This window comes from Nyctereutes procyonoides, unplaced genomic scaffold (genome assembly GCF_905146905.1).
Source record: "Nyctereutes procyonoides isolate TBG_1078 unplaced genomic scaffold, NYPRO_anot_genome, whole genome shotgun sequence".
Classification (NCBI taxonomy): Eukaryota; Metazoa; Chordata; class Mammalia; order Carnivora; family Canidae; genus Nyctereutes; species Nyctereutes procyonoides.
In genome coordinates, this window is record NW_026575146.1 from 74,772,566 (window position 1) to 74,789,875 (window position 17,310).

The 17,310-nt window shown below is 50.9% G+C and overlaps 1 protein-coding gene across 7 annotated transcripts in view; it reads right to left on the reverse strand.

Moving 5' to 3' along the window:
* Positions 1–12,749, reverse strand: part of DHX34 (DExH-box helicase 34) — a 28,222-nt gene extending 15,473 nt beyond the window's left edge. For 2 of the 7 annotated variants that reach the window (XR_008662578.1, XM_055311268.1), the window contains exons 1-4: positions 10,297–11,878; positions 6,966–7,913; positions 4,550–4,861; positions 2,460–2,714 (exon numbers count right to left, since the gene is read on the reverse strand). Coding sequence is in view for 6 of the 7 variants with exons in the window: in XM_055311268.1 (XP_055167243.1) it covers positions 2,460–2,714; positions 4,550–4,861; positions 6,966–7,667 (1,269 nt within the window). In the remaining variant the exon portion in view is untranslated. Of the gene's footprint in view, positions 1–2,459; positions 2,715–4,549; positions 4,862–6,965; positions 7,914–10,296; positions 11,879–11,906; positions 12,616–12,679 lie in introns of those variants that run through there. The other 5 variants (XM_055311270.1, XM_055311272.1, XM_055311273.1 and 2 more) reach the window with 5 other exon arrangements.
* Between the last annotated feature and the right edge of the window lie 4,561 nt (positions 12,750–17,310).

Consider the following 17,310-nt stretch of genomic DNA (forward strand, 5'->3'; position numbering starts at 1 on the left):
ACCCTGCTTAGAACCCTCCCATGGCTCAGAAGCACTCAGGACAAAGCCCAAGCACCACACTGGGTCTTCAAGGCCCTGCGGCCTAGGCCTGCCCACCTCTCAGTCCCACCTGTACTGTCTTCCCCATCACAGTCCAGACCCCAGACACCCTGAGTGGTCTCCCAGGGGCCCCGCCTTTCTCTCACCACAGGCCCTTTGCATGAGCCCTTCTCCTGGACCCAAGAGACAGTCAAGTACAGTGGTCAAGAGTGGGGATCAGCAACTAGGCTGGGTGTCAGATTTAGCCTTTTGGCCGTTTCTGTAAATCATATTTTAACATAGCACAGCCTCACCTGTGTCTGTGGCTCTTTCTTAATGTAATGGAAAAGTTGAGTAATTGTGCCAGAGATGCAATGGCTCATAAAACCTACAACTTTGGGGACACCTGGGTGGCTCAGCAGTTGAGTGTCTGCCTTTGGCTCAGGTCACGATCCTGGGGGCCTGAGATTGAGTTCCACATTGGGCTCCCCACAAGGAGCCTGCTTCTCCCTCTGTTTGTCTGTCTGTCTGTCTGTCTGTCTCTGTTAATGAATAGATAAATAAAAGCTTTAAAAAACAAAAAAAAAAACCTTCAATTTTGGGGTGTCCCTGGAGGGCTTTGTCAGTTAAGCATCTGACTTCAGCTCTAGTCATGATCTCAGGGTCCTTTTTTTTTTTTTTTTAATTTTTTTTATTTATTTATGATAGGCACACAGTGAGAGAGAGAGAGGCAGAGACACAGGCAGAGGGAGAAGCAGGCTCCATGCACCGGGAGCCCGACGTGGGATTCGATCCTGGGTCTCCAGGATCGCGCCCTGGGCCAAAGGCAGGCGCTAAACCGCTGCGCCACCCAGGGATCCCAATGATCTCAGGGTCCTAAGATTGAGCCCCACCTCGGGCTCCTCGCTCAGTGAGGAGCCTGCTTGTCCCTCTCCCTCGGCCCCTGTTCATGTTCTGTCTCTGTCTTTGAATGGATGAATGAATAAACAAATAAACTATAACTGTACTTCCTGAGCTTTTACAGGAAGTTGGCAACCTCTGGTTAAGAGCATGGGCTCTGGTGCCAAACTATCAAGTTCCAAAGCCTGGCCCTGCCACTTATGTGACTTGGCACAAGTGCCTTGGCCATAGTGTCTGCATCTGTTCTGGGTAACAGTGGCACCCGGGAGACAGGGCTGCTGGGAGGTCTAAATGAGGCAAGGCACACACAGGCCTCCCAACTCCAGCCGGCCCGCAGCAGGGCTCCACAAGTTAGCTGGGACACTCTTCTCCCAGACCCCTTCCTAGGCTGGGGCTTTCTAGGGTCTCAGTTTTAAAAGTTTCTTTCTCCAATAAGCCTTCCCTGAATCTGCCAGGACTGTGCACTCACATTTCCAGAGCTTTCCTCTACCATTTGTAAAGTATTGGCTGCTTGCCATCTCCTTCAACAGACTGGCAGCTGCATTAGGGGAAGGGCCCTATCTTAGCTCCCAGGATGTCCCAAAGAGTCTCCTCAGCACAAGGGGAAGCACTAAGGAGGTGCTCAAAGGTTGTTTCTTCCATCAATAGACAGCTGGGTGTGACCTGAAGGGCCTCCTCCCTAGGGGACTGTGACAGCCTCCACAAAGGCCTGGTGTGTCTCACCTCCCGGGATCCACACCATCATCTAGTACTTTCCCCCTGAACAGAGCAGCCCAGGTCAACTAATGGGACACTGCAGACATGAGGGGCTGTGATGACCAAGGTTAGGCCATAAAAGACACTGTGGCTTCTGCTTGGGTCTCTTGGGGAGAGCCAGCCACTATGTTGGGAGAACACTCAAACAGCCCACATGGAGGGAAACTGAGGCCCCCAGCCAACAACCTGCCATGTGAGTAAGCCATCTTACAGGAGGGCCCTCCCACCCTGGGGAAGCCTTCAGATGGCAGCAGCCCCAGCTGACACCTCAACTGCACCCTCTAGAGAGACCCTGGGCCACAGGCACCCACTTAAACCTCTCCCGAATTCCTGACCTGTGGAAGTGATGGGAGATAGTGAACGCTTACTGTTCTGAACTGCTAAGCTTGGGGGGAATCTGCTACACAGCAACAAACAACTACCACATGACCTGAAGGCCTCTCTGCCCACCCCCTTCTGTGCCAGCAGGGCAGTCTCTCAACTGTTCCCCACACCCAACTCGCAGAATCCCACCTCCACACCCGGGGAGTTGGTCCTCCTCCACCACCCTGGACTACCTCCCACACTGGGCTACTCAAAATCCTCCTTGCCCTCCAAAGCTCCACTCCCATCTCATCAAGAAGCTAACCCTGGCACATACTGCCCCCACCCAAAAGATGTGAGGAGGCCTGTCCACGGCCCAGGGCCCTGCGATTGTGGGATCATGTCCCCAACCCCCAACCCCTCCTCCCCTGGCCTACACGGCCAGACTCCAGTGCCCCACCTGGCCTGGCCACACGTGGTACCTTGTCCTGGTCGGCCACAGAAAGGGCACTGTGCAGCGGCAGCACCACCCAGCGCTGGGTGCGGCTGGCATAGGTCTGGGCAGCCTCGAGTACTGAGCTGATCTCCGCCATGCCACTGAGGAAGACGAGGAGGTCGCCCCGTTCCTCGGGTGGGTACTTATTGTCGATGGCCTCCAGCACCCTCAGGAAAGGCCCAGGGTCCAGCTTCTCCGACTTGGACGCCACTGGCTCTGCCTCCTGTGGCTGGTACACGACCTGTGGGGAGATGGCCCCAGGCAGGGGCAAGCCTGTCACCCTAACGCAGGGCAACAGGGCAGGAAGACCACAGGCTGTCACTCACCCATCAGGGAGCAGACTGCACCCTCAAACGGATTAGTTAGAGGAGGATGTCATAAAAAGACAAAGTATCAGGGAAATGGAAGGCTCCTGGGGTGCTGGTAACATCTGATGCTTTTTAGTGGGGGGTGCTGGCTGCATACCGTGTTTGATGTGTGGGGATTAACTGAGCTCTACACAAGATATGCGCACTCTGTTGTGTTCGGAGGGTAACTTCAACAACAACAGAATTTTACAGGATGGAGCCAGGATCAAAACCCTAGAAATAACCCTTCTCAGAGAGCATCTTCACTCTTTTACAGCTGCCTTGCCCAGAAGACAGTGGGGGGCATTTAGAACCCCAAACCACAAGGAACAGTGCAGTTTCCTGGAGCTCACCCTCCAAGGCTCTTACCAATTCTCAGTGCAAGAGAAAGGATTTTCAAAACACAAAAGAGAGCAGGTTCAGGGCACAGACTGCCTGGGAGGGCCAACAGGAAACCAAGTAGGGGAGGACCCCATGAGTGCCACTCACACGGGTCCCCTCCAGGAAAGACAGAAAGGTGGGGAGGGAATGGGGATGTGGAAGAGCAAAGGGAAGCAGCCTGGCCCGGGGCCACATCTGTGAGCAGGATTCCAGTCCCAGCTCTGTGGCTCCACGTCTCTAAGCTTCCATTTTACCCCCATGGGCAGAAATCGCCGGCACTGGACCCCAGGCTGTCTGAGGGCCTGGCCCACGTGAGCTCATCCACGTTCGCTGCAGAGCATGCAGCACACACCCCGTAGATGTCAGCTGTGATCATCTTCGCTAGGATTACCAACAGGACCAATGTGCCAGCCACAGCAAATAGGCCGAGCAAAGGGGGCAAAATTCAGGGCAGAAGCTGCCAGAGAAATCAAAGACCTGGGGTGGGAAGTTAATGACGTGTGTGTCCAAGACCACCATGGGGACAGGGTGAGGCTGGGTGTGTCGAGTGGTGTAGGAGACCCACAGTGGCCCAGAGACTCTGCTCTTTTCTTCCCGGGCACAATGTCACTTAGCAAGAGACAGAACACTTTCCAGCCACCTCCCCACCTTGCAGTCAGGTGGGGCACAGGGAGGAGACAACTGCAGGGTCCCTTCCACCTTGAAGACAAACTGGCCCTTCCCTGGCATGGGGCTCCCTCCCTCTTCCTGCAATCTTCAACTATACAGAGCTGGAGAGTTCCCTAGGACAGTGGTGCATGGCATGGGGGTGGCGGAGAAGGGGGGAGTCCACCCCCAGGGGACATTTGGTAACATCTGGAGGCATTTTTAGTCTTCACCACTGAGGGAGGATGATAGTGCTGGCAGCTAGTGGGAAGAGGCCAGGGAAGCTGCTCAATATCCTACAATGTGCACAGTGGCCCCCATGGCCCAGAATTCTCCAGCCCAAAATGTCAACAGTGCAGAGACCGAGAAGCCCCACCTCATGAGATGGCAAAGGAGAAAAGAGGTGCCCGGGTCCCTGAATGACCACATGCAAAGAGCTGCCCAGCAGCCCCGACCAGCAGGACTGTTACATAGGAGGAATCAACTCTTATCTTTATATTTCTGGGTCTCCTCCAACAAGCACTTGGCACCTGCCCAGCACACTGTCAATGCTCAGAAAACGGCAGCTTTAAAAGCGAGAGCGTGCACGAGCAAGCACATCCTTCACCGAAAGATGGGAATCTGAGAAGGAGGGAAGGGACGTGTCCAGGTCAGCCAGAGTCCAGGTGGGAGGATGGGGGGGGGGCACGGGAGCGACACTGACCGTGATGGGGAACAGCCTCCCGGGCACCTGCACCACGGGCGCCGTGCCAAAGTAGCTGGAGAAGAGCGAGATGTTGATGGTGGCCGACATGAGGATGACCTTGAGGTCAGGCCGCTTGGGCAGCAGGCGCCGGAGGACTCCCAGAAGGAAGTCATTGTGGAGGTGCCGCTCGTGGACCTCGTCCACTATCAGGACCTGGTACTGGGGCAGGCTGGGCTCCCGCTGGATCTGCCTCAGGAGCAGCCCCACCGTCAGGAACACGATCTTGGTGGCTGCCGTACGCGTGCTCTCAAAGCGGATCTGGTAACCAACCTGAGGGCAGGGGCAATGGTCAGGAGAGGAGCCCGGACCTGAGCACCAGCCCTCAGTTGCCTAAACCGAAAATCTGAGCAAATGCCCCTATTTCCACCCAACACCACTCCAATCGGACTCTGGAGGCCAGCGCACTTGGGTTTGGATACCCCTCTGCCACTTTGTGCCACTGACTCTGGGCAGGCAGCTCCATCCCTCAAAGACACGTTCCCCCCTAGACATTGGAAGAATGGGTACGTGATTATGCACAGAAAGTATTTGGTACAGGGCCTGGTGTATATGCTAATTAATTAATTTGTTTGAGTCCCTACCCTGCTGGGAACCAAACACTGAATGTGCACCACCAGCTCATTTCATCCTCACAGTCACCATGAGAAGCAAGAACCACTATTCTCACTTCACAAATGGGGAAACTGAGGTCACTCATCCAAGACAAACACAGTTAAAAAGCGGTATTGAGAGAAAATGACCTTTTTAAAATTTTTTATTAATTTATTTGAGAGAGAGAAAGCACAGTGGGGAGGGGCAGAGGGAGAGGGAGAGAATCCCAGGCAGACTCAATGCTGAGCATGGAGCCATACGTGGGGCTCGATCCCAAGACCCTAAGATCATGACCTGAACCAAGGCTCAGCTGCTCATCCAACTATGCCACCCAGGGACCCTGTGAGGAAATGATTTTAATCCCTACCTTCCACCACACACAGTGTGAACACACACACACACACACACACACACACACGTCAATTTCTGATACAGTTTTAAAGGCAAAAATTTTTAGGAAAAAGCCTAGGAATGTGTTTGTATCCTTAAGGTAGAGGGGTATTCCTTAAACAGAACCATAAAAAGTGACAACCATAAAAAGAAAATGACAGACTGGCCCGTATTTACATGAAAAGACACTGTCATCAAAAGACAGCATCCAGAAAATGAAAGACAACTCAGAATAGGAGACAAAATCTGCAATACACAGATCCTACAAAAAGGACTCATTTCCCACATCTATAAAACCCTAAAAATTGAGAAAAGACAACACAGAAGACAAACAGAGAAAAAGACCCAAACAGACACTTGAGAGAAGAGGATCTCCAAATGGCCAATAAATACTTGCAGCCCTTAGTTGTCAGAGAAATGCATATTACAATGTGCTACTACTAACCACCCACCCAGAAAAGCTAAAGCGAAAAAGATTCACTGTAACAAGCGTAGGTGATGGCGTGGAACACAGCACCAGTTGGGAGTGTGGATGGGTAGGATCACTTTGCAAAGCTTTAATCTACTAAAGCTAGACATGCTTGCAGATCTGATGAGCCAGCAGTCACCCTCCTAGCAATACCCCCAACAGAAAATCTGCACCGACAGACACCAAAAGGCATATTCTAGAATGTTGATAGCGGCGCCTTCACACAAGAGCCTGAAACTGGAAATGTCCCAGATTCCCGTCAACAGGAGAAGGGACGAATACTCTGTGGTGTCTTTGCCAGGGGATACCAAATAGCAGTGAGAAAGAACAGTGTGCACCCACACGCTCTACCACAGACAAATCTCACAAAACTAACACCGAGCGACAGCACAGGCACCAGAGAGGACACACTTTTTGATTCCATTTATAAAAAGTGAACAAAAGAGGCAAAATTAATCTGTGGTATTTCCTCTTTAACTCAACAGTCATAATCTAAGATGATAATCTATCATTCGGGATAGTGACGACTCTTGGGGCCACCTGGAGGTGGAAGACAAGGGGGTTTCTAGGGTGCTGGTTCAGGTCATGATCTCAAGGTCCTGAGATCAAGCCCCACATTGGGCTCTGTGCTGGGCGTGGAGCCTGCTTCAGATTCTCTTTCTCTCTCCACACATATGTGCTCTCTCTCTCAAAAATAAAATAGAATAAAATTTTAAAAAGCATTACACTGGGTAAGTAATGCTAGTGACATTCTCATCTGAACCATATTCAGGTCAATCTGTAGATCAACTGCTAGAAGAATCGTTGAGAAGTGAAAGGGTAAGTGCTCTGGCAACTCTCATCAATACTATACTATCATATGGGCAACAACCTACACCCCAAGGTCACACTGGAAAAACTGAAAATCCGGCCTGGCCCACTCACCTGTGAGCCATACTGACTGAGGCTCTCGAAGCTGACACGCTTGGCCAGGGAGATGCAGGCAATCCGCCGGGGCTGGGTGCACGCCACGTGACTGAAGCCAGCAGCCAGTAGGTACTGGGGCACCTGGGTGGACTTGCCACAGCCCGTGTCACCTGCCACCACCACCACCTGGTGCTCCTTCAGCGTCTGCAAGATGCGGTTCCCATACTGGGCGATGGGAAGCGCTGCGCGCTCATGCTGCAGTTTGGCCAACCGCCCAAATGCCTGCTTCTGGCTAAAGTCCAGGTAGTGCAGCAGTGCTCGGCGGAACTCAGTCACTCTCTCTGGGGGCTGCCTGCCCAGCCCCCGAGAGCCCCGAGTGTCGGGGCCCAGGACAGAGAGGTTGATGCGGTAGCGGGCATCGTAAGTGCGAGGTAGGTCAGCCAGTGCTGGGACACTGTGCTTGGGTGGCACAGGGTCTTTCTCCCCCTTCCTGGCGGTCTTGAGATTCTGGAATCTCTGCAAACGTTCAAAGAAGCTCCAGAACTTCTGGCACTCCTCAGAACCCTGGCGGATATAATCCTCTTCACGGAAAAAGGCATCCTCGAAAAGGTGACGTGTCTCTGGACAATTCCAGTCCCATTTCTCAGGGGCCTCCTCCTCACTGGGGTCCCAGTGTCGGCCTCGGCGATCCCTGCCCTCCTTTGTTCTGGGAGGAGGCATGCTGGGGGTGGTCACAGTGCTGTCTCAGAGTCACAGTGAGAGGTCAGTGCCTGCAATAAGGAACCACTCTTCTCCGCAAAGATACAATCTTTCTCTTCATCAATGGTACAGGACAACCACAGGCAATGACAGAGCAAGTGCTCAGGGGCCCAGCTCAAAGCTGGCAACACACAAGGCACCTCATGACTCCTGGAATGATCTCTGGGGCAAACATCAGTCCATCCTGGCCTTTCAGGCCCTGAATGCCTGGAGGAGAGAAGACACACATTCATTTTAAGTAATGTTTCCCAAAAGCCTGCAGTTTCATAAGTACTGGACTAGGAGGACCAGCAGTAATGATAAGGCCACCCTGACCCCTCACGTGTGGTCATGGTCACAGGTGAGACACAGACAATCCAGTGACTGCCTGTAGGAGCAGCCTGACCACGCTGGGGAATCAGGGAAGGATCCCCCGGGATGTTTGACCAAAAAACCTGGAGTGCAGGGCCCTGTGACCAGGGCCAATCAACAGCAGAACCTTGTCACGAGAGACAAGAACACAAGAGGGGTGTGGTATAAAGAAATGAGCAAGGCAAGGGTTGTTTTTTTTTTTTTTTTTTTTTTTTAATGATAGTCACACACACAGAGAGAGGCAGAGACACAGGCAGAGGGACAAGCAGGCTCCACGCACCGGGAGCCCGACGTGGGGACTCGATCCCGGGTCTCCAGGATCGCGCCCTGGGCCAAAGGCAGGCGCCAAACCGCTGCGCCACCCAGGGATCCCCAAGGCAAGGGTTCTTAATCAGGGTCCACTGACCTACTAAACACCTAGGAACTCTTAGAAATCAACTGCACAATTTTGCAAGTGTTAGGTTACACACGGTCTTCTCCTGCCTAGCACTCCCTTCCTTCCTTTCCTGATAACTTCACCCACTCCCTTTGAAGGGCAGTCCTTCAGGGTTCCCATGGGCTTCTAAGTCAGAGAACCCCTACTGATTGGACAGGCGACAAAGGCTTGGCCAATCATGGTACCCAACTCCTCCTGCAACCTTTGATTGGTGCGAGCAGTGGACACGTGACCTGTGGAGATCCAATCACGGCCTTTGTCTGGAATTTACACTAGGTTGCCAGGAGACACAAGCCCTCTTAATCTATTGTGGTCACACAAGGATGACGTAAGCCCGGGGCTGCCTGTTGTAGCTCTTGAACATGATGGTCTTTTTTTTTTTTTAATTTTTATTTATTTATGATAGTCACACAGAGAGAGAGAGAGAGAACAGAGACACAGGCAGAGGGAGAAGCAGGCTCCATGCACCGGGAGCCCGACGTGGGATTCGATCCCGGATCTCCAGGATCGCGCCCCTGGGCCAAAGGCAGGCGCCAAACCGCTGCGCCACCCAGGGATCCCCATGATGGTCTTTCTTAGAAATTCATCCTAGAGAAGAGCCTGCACGGGGACAATGAAGTCACTGACCAACTGCAAAGGAGGAAAGTGGAAGAGAGAGGAAGAAGTTTGGCTTGTCCCCTCCACCCCTCACTTCTCAGGTACACATCATGTCTTTTTGGTCAAAGTTGGTTTTCTCTCCACTGCATAAGTCCTAACTAATATTATCCACCTACGTACAATTTTTTGGAGTGAAGCCCATCATTCAGATTTTTAAAGCTTATGACCTTAAGAGGATTTAGAGCCCTCCTTGATAAATAGGCTTTTTTAAACCTCAGCTTCATCATTTATTAGGTGCATGGCCACTTGCAAATTAACTACATCGAGGTTGTTTTGTCTATAAAATGGGGACAATGCCTACTTTCAAACATTGCAATGCTTATTGCCTAGCCTGACACAGAGGAGCTAAAGAGTAACTAGAAGTCCACCCTTTCTTCTAGTGATGGCTAAATGGGGAAATCAGTGAAAGGAACCAGGAGAAAATTACACTCAAAAGGCCACAATTTGGGGCAGCTGGGTGGCTCAGTTAAGTGATCAGCTCTTGGTTTCAGTTCATGACCTCAGGGCCACACCCCACGTTGGGATCTGCATTCAGTGGGTGTCTGCTTGAGGATTCTCTCTCCCTCTGCCCCCTCCACTCTCATTCTAGAGGTGGAGGAGGTCAGAGAGGGAATCTCAAGCAGACTTCCTGCTGAGCACGAAGCTGGTTCAGCACTCGATACCACGACCCTGAGATCTAACCTGAGCCAAAATCAAGAATCGGGTTTAACCGACTGAGCCACCCACGTGCCCCATAAATAAATCTTAAAAAAAAAAAAAAAAGGGGATCCCTGGGTGGCGCAGCGGTTTGGCGCCTGCCTTTGGCCCAGGGCGCGATCCTGGAGACCCGGGATCGAATCCCACGTCAGGCTCCCGGTGCATGGAGCCTGCTTCTCTCCCTCTGCCTGTGTCTCTGCCTCTCTCTCTCTCTCTGTATGACTATTGTAACTAAATTAAAAAAAAAAAAAAAAAAAGATTAAAAAAAAAAAAAAAAAGGCCACAATTCACCTTCATCTACAATTAGCAATGCTTTCACCTACTCTGCCTTCAGTCCCTTGGGACTATCACGGAACAGAGTTCAGAGATTCGATCTCTGCACTCTCCGAGGAACTCAGGCCATCCCTGGGAATTATTAGAGCCAGGAAGGGGTTTCCACTGATGAAGCACCTGTGAGCTGGTGGAGCGGTTTCTCATGGGAGCAGTGGCCTATGCACATCACTTTCTGGTAAACACAGGCTGGGTGATGCTAGAGTGGCTTCCCAGGGAACTCCTGTTGCAGGGGAGGCAGTTAAGAGGAAGAGGCCCTAGAAGACTGTTGATACTGAGCCCAGGATCCTGAGAAAAGGATTGGGAATGAAATGAAGAGCATACCTCCCAGCGGCTTAGGTACCCATGTCGGCCCAACTGACCACACATCATGGCTCTCAAGGGGGCCTCTTCTCTTGGGCTACCTTGTAGACTTCCTGGGTCCCCTCATTTCTCTGTAACAGCATCTCTGACCATTTCTGGGTCTCTTGGTGGCAGCTTGCAGAGGTTGTCCCTGCTCCCTGAGCTCTCCCCTCTCTGGCTGTCATCTTTATGCCTCAGCCTGTGTCTTTCAGCTAACCATGCTCAGCCCTCTTCCCTTTCATACTCTGGTCCCGTCTCTCCTGTTTCTCTTATCTTCAGGTCTGAGATTCTCTCCAACCCTCCGTCTCTATTCCTTGTCAGCCCTCTCATTTGCTCGTTCAGTCGTTTTTTTTCTGACGCTCTACTTTTGTCTCTCCAGTTCCCAGTCTCCATCACTGCCTCTCCCTCCATCATGACTATTCATCTCCATTTCTCCACCTAATATCTTGTCTCCCAGTTGTCTGATGCTTTAATAGCTAACAGCGCTCCTCACGTGTCAGGTACTATTCTAAATCACAGGTCTATTTACATGCACAACTACATACATACACACATCTACACTTTCCTCATGTTAAGAAGGTGCTACTATCCAGGGAGCCTGAGTGGCCCAGCCAGTTGAGCATCTGACTCTAGGTTTCAGCTCAGGTCATGATCTTAGGGTCATCAAGCTCTGCACCGCTTGAAATGCTCTCTTTCCCTCGCCCTCTGCCCCTCCCCCTCTAAAACAAATAAACCTGGGATCCCTGGGTGGCTCAGTGGTTTAGTGCCTGCCTTTGGCCCAGGGCGTGATCCTGGAGACCCAGGATCAAGTCCCATGTCAGGCTCTCTGCATGGAGCCTGCTTCTCCCTCTGCCTGTGTCTCTGCCTCTCTCTATCATGAATAAATAAATCTTTTTTAAAAGGTGCTATTATACTCCCTATTGTACTGGGCCAACGACATGTTAAGTACATAGTGAGACAATGAATTCAAATCTAGGGAGTCAGGCTCCTATTCCTGTTTTTCTCCGTGGTCTGGCTTTATCTCTCCGTTTTTCAACTCGACACGGTCTTTTCGGTTCTCTTTGCTGTTTTCCAGCTGCACCATCTCTTCATCGCACCCCATTTCCCCACACTCTGGATGGCTCTCTTCATTGGTCTGCCCTAATCCCCTGGCTCCCATGCGCCTCACTCACTTCCCACCTCCGGCTTTCTCTCCAAGTCTCTTTCCCTCGGTGGGCTCTTCCCTTCTCTCAGTCCCTCCGTCAGCTTTTGCCAGGTTCTCCTTTCCTCCACTGCCTCTGTCTCTCTGGATCTATCAGGCTCTATGAACCAAGAGAAATTTCACAAAGCCGGAGTTGGGAGGCCGGAAGGATGGGGCGGGGGGGGGGGGGGCTCTCCTGCGGTACCACCTGAGCTCAATCCCTGCAAGAATTGTCAATTACAGGCTCCCACAGAACTGCCGACAGGAGAGAATCATGGATCACAGGTGCCAACAGGAAAGGAGGTGCAGCTGCATCTCCTACAGGAAAGTGACCATCCCAGCAACTCAGCCAATGAGAAACCGTCACCCCCCTGGATTCTTGCTCTTCTCCAGTCGACTTCCCATTCAAAACCACTCCTTCCGAACTTCCTTCTTCTCCATAAATTTATCTTCTCTGTTGGGCTAGCCTATGGCTTTTGCAGTAGCCGGCGTGTCCCAGGTAGCAACCCTGTCATCCCCTCGGGCTGGTAACCGCGAAGGTCCTCGTGGGTCTCGCTGGTGCGTCTGAACCGCCCGCTTCCTCAGTCTATTTCCGTTCGCTAGCTTCCCAACCCTCCAGGTGCCCGGGGCCACCACATTTCCCGGCAGCCCCCGGGAGGCGCCCTGGAGGTCCCCATCAGCTCTCCGCCCGCATCTCCCCGGTCTGCGGCTTCCGTCCTGCCTCAGCCTCCCCAGGCTTCTTTTCGTGCCTCCCGTTTCTTCCAGTCTCGGGGCCTCCGTGTCGCCCAGGGACTCTCGGGGCGCTCAGGCTCCACCTCCGTCCGCTTCTCCCGGACCCCCTGTCTCCTCCAACGCATGTCCTCCTCTTGGGACTTCCCTCCTCACCCCTCGGCTCGCTCCCCAGCCACCCAGCCCGGTCGGACACCACACACCCGCCGCTGCCGCCACCCCGGCCCCGCGCAGCCGCCCCGCCCCCCTCACCTCACAAATCGCCCGGATCGCTCCAACTTCCGGTCCCCAGCGTCCCTCACGCGCCCGAAGCCGGTTCTGCGCGTGCGCACGCCACCCTCAGGGCCAGGCTCCACCCCGCCGCCGGCAGAGGAGCCAGTGCGGAACTGGGAGCGGCCACAACCCACTCTGCGCCTGCGCACAGCACGCTCCGGCTCCGCCTGTTTCTGAACCGAGCCGCGAGTGACGCTGCGCCCTCTAGGGGTCGGTGGTAGCGCTGCAGTGGAGACTTGCAGGCGCCTCCGCCCAGGTGCGCGCAAGCTCTGCGCTCCCCATGAATCTTCTCTTGCACCCAGATCACCCCACGCCAAGGACAAAGCTGACCGGAGCCCAGACACTATTAAACTGCTCCCATGGTTTATTCACTATAATTCATAATTCTTTTTCTTAAAGATTTGATTTATTCATGAGAGACACAGAGAGAGAGTGGCAGAGACACAGGAAAGGGAGAAGCAGGCTCCCTCCTGGGAGCCCCATACGGTACTGGATCGCAGGACCCTGGGATCATGACCTGAGCCGAAGGCAGACGCTCAACCACTGAGACACTCAGGTGCCCCTAATTCATAATTACTAATGCGGGATCCCTGGGTGGCGCAGCGGTTTGGCGCCTGCCTTTGGCCCAGGGCGCGATCCTGGAGACCTGGGATCGAATCCCACGTCGGGCTCCCGGTGCATGGAGCCTGCTTCTCCCTCTGCCTGTGTCTCTGCCTCTCTCTCTCTGTGACTATCATAAGTAAAAAATAAAAATTAAAAAAAAACAATATAATCATAATTACTAATGCATAATTCTATTGTATAATTCACCCTAGCAATTCACTAATAATTCAACTCAACTCCCCAGCCCCTTGAAGGCAGGGGCCATTCTCCTCTTGGAGGCCCTGTGTTGTCCAGCGGCCACCACAAGGATCAGAGAGTCCGTAAATGTTTGTTGAATGAATGACTAAATGAATGAGAAAACAGAGTCCCCTCTGGTCCCAGGTGCCCCAGTCATTGTGGGTCTGAGAATAACACCAGGATAATATCCCCGTTTCAAGATCACTGGGGAAAGTAAGCAAAAATATATTACACAAGGTACATACACAAATTGCTTTTTCACGAGTGTACATAGTAGACCCTCAAGAAATGTGAGAGCTTTCATTTTTATTTTTTTTTAAATCCTTTTTTTTAAAATTTATTTATTTACAATAGACACAAAGAGAGAGAGACAGAGACACAGGCAGAGGGAGAAGCTGGCTCCATGCCGGGAGCCCAATGTGGGACTCGATCCGAGGTCTCCAGGATCGCGCCCTGGGCCAAAGGCAGGCACCAAACCACTGAGCTACCCAGGGATCCCTAGAGCTTTCATTTTTAGTATATCGTGCCATCATTCTCCTTTTTCCTTAAAATATCTCCATTATCCTTAAGATAATGTTGTTTTTGAGAAGGTTACAGCTTTTTTTTTTTTTTTAAACTTTTTTTTTTTTTTAAATTTTTATTTATTTATTTATGATAGTCACACAGAGAGAGAGAGAGAGAGGCAGAGACACAGGCAGAGGGAGAAGCAGGCTCCATGCACCGGGAGCCCGACGTGGGATTCGATCCAGGGTCTCCAGGATCACGCCCTGGGTCAAAGGCAGGCGCCAAGCCGCTGCGCCACCCAGGGATCCCAGGTTACAGCTTTTGATTCCAGAGCCAGTTCTAGGAACTGAGAATACAGCGGTAAACATAACAGATAAAGTCCCTGCTCCCATGGAGCTTGGGTTTTAACAGGAGAAACAGACATTTAAATATTTTTACTGAGGGACGCCTGGGTGGCCCAGCAGTTGAGCATCTGCCTTGGGCTCAGGGCACGATCCCAGGATCTGGAATTGAATCCCGAATCGGGATCCTCAAGGGGAGCCTGCTTCTCCCTCGGTGTGTGTCTCTGCCTCTCTCTCTCTCTCTCTCTCTCTCTCTCTCTCTGGGCCTCCCATGAATAAATAAGTAAATCCTTAAAATATATTTTAAGGATTTATTATTATTAAATATATTTATTTATAAATATATTTTTTCCGCTGAAATAAAAAATAAAAAGAATGTCAAGCAGTAGTGTCATGCTCTATGAAGAAAAACCAGCAAAGGGGCAAGGAGTGATGTTATTTTAAGTAGCGTGGTCAGAGAGCATAGCTCCAAGGAAGTAGTATTTGAGCAGAAATAAGTGAAGCAACAAGCCATGGAAATCCTGGGAGGTGGAGGAAATAGCAAGTGCACAGTGCCATGGCAACAAAGTCGGTAGGTTCACAAGTGAGGTCAGCAAGAGGGTGTGTGTGTGTGTGGAGGGAAGGAGGGAGGGGGAAATAGCTGGAAATGAGGTGGGGAAAGGAGCGTAGATCAAGCACACTTAGGGGAGGATTTTTGGCTTGGCTTCTCATCTGAGTGAGGTTGGCTTCTCATCCATGGGAGGAGTTTGAACAGAGGAGGGACCTGAGACTTGATCTGGCTTAGATTTTGGCTCGTGGGCAGGGAAACCAAGATTGTAGGGAACCAAGATGAGGAAAGCAGACCAGGGAGACAGCTGATGCCTAAGTGAGAGATTGTGGACCAGGACGATGGCAGAGAAAATGGTGAGAAGTGGTCAGATTCTGTGGATACTTTAAGGTAGAGCCTGGAGGGATCAGCTGACAGATTGGCCATTGAATGTGGGAGAAAGAGAAGCGTCAAGGATGACCTCAGAGTTTGTGACCTGCGTGCCTTCAAATGTGGAGTTGTCATCAACTGAGATCGAAAAGTAGGGTGGAAGGGCTGAGAGAAAATCCAGAGTTCCATTTTTACCATATTCGAGTTTGAGTGAGGTGTTGCACACTGAGTTGGGATGTCAAGAGGGAAGTTGGAGGCAATTACCAAGCCTTTAGAAAACAATCTGAACACGGAGAAGCCAATTCGCATTTTGTCATCAAAAGAAGAAGGGGAGGGGGATCCCTGGGTGGCACAGCGGTTTAGTGCCTGCCTTTGGCCCAGGGTGCGATCCTGGAGACCCAGGATCCAATCCCACGTTGGGCTCCCGGTGCATGGAGGCTACTTCTCCCTCTGCCTGTGTCTCTGCCTCTCTCTCTCTCTCTCTCTCTCTCTCTCTGTGACTATCATAAATAAATAAATAAAAATTAAAAAAAAATAAAGCTTTAAAAAAAAAAAAAGAAGAAGAAGGGGATGGACGCCTGGGTGGCTCAGCAGTTGAGTGTCTGCCTTCGGCCCAGAGCATGGAGTCCTGGGATCCAGTCCCACATCGAGCTCCCTGCATGGAGCGCGCTTCTCCCTCTGCCTATGTCTCTGCCTCTCTCTGTCTGTCTGTCTCTAATGAATAAATAAATAAAATCTTAAAAAAAAAAAGAAGGGGAAGAAATTGATTAAGCAATGCTTGAAATTTCCAGAAGAGAACTGTAATTTATTTTTTAACGAAAAATGGAAGGACGTAAACGACAAATACCATGTCAGGATGTAAGTTGCAAACTGCCAACACTAGGATTGAATCGCAAACTTGAAATTTGTTCTTGGAAAAAGATTAAGACCTGGTGCTTTGGAAACAAGGGAATCAATGCATTCAAAAAACAAACAAAATTAAGAACAGAAAAGGGGAAGTGGCAACAACAACAAAAAAAGGCAAGATTATTTTTCATGACCAAGTTGCACAGAAATACATTCAAGGGGTACCTGGGTGGCTCAAATGGTTGAGCAACTGACTCTTGATTTTGGCTCAGGTCATGATCTGAGGTTCCTGGGATCCAGCCCCACATTGGGCTCCAGGCTCAGGGGGGAGTCTGCTTGAGGTTTCTCCCTCTGCCCCTTCCCCCCACTCACATCACTCTCTCTCTTAAATAAATTTTTTTTAAGATTTTATTTATTTATTTATTTATTTATTTTGAGAGAGCGAGCAAGAGCACAAGCAGGGAGGAGAGGAAGAAACAGTTTCCCTGTGAGCTGGGATCCCAACATGGGGCTTGATCCCAGGACCCTGAGATCATGACCGGAGCCAAAGGCAGATGTTTAACCAACTGAGCCACCCAGGAACCCCCAAATAAATAAATCTTAAAAAAAAAAAAAAGAAATACATTTGAAAGCTTATGTGAAAGTGATTCTTTTTTTAAATAAGTACAGTAGTTGCAGTAATAAGTGAAAATAAATTTAAAAAAATAAAAGACTTTTACAAACATATTTTAATTTTTTTTTTAATGATAGTCACACAGAGAGAGAGAGAGGCAGAGACACAGGCAGAGGGAGAAGCAGGCTCCATGTACCGGGAGCCTGACGTGGGACTCGATCCCTGATCTCCAGGATCGCGCCCTGGGCCAAAGGCAGGCGCCAAACCGCTGGGCCACCCAGGGATCCCTACAAACATATTTTAAAAAGAGCTCTCCTAAATGGCACCTGGCCCCAATGGATTAACGACAGGATTTTCCCCAACTGCTCATGAAGCCCTGTAAATTGTCCCAGGACATAATTCATTCTACAAGGGAGTATTGGTCTTAATAACTCATGCATGTCAATGCTGAATAAAATAACAGGACTGAAATATGTATTGTTGAGGAACTACTATGTGTCCCTATACTAGAAAAGAGGGGAAAAAAAGATAGCAAGAAAGAGATCCTCAT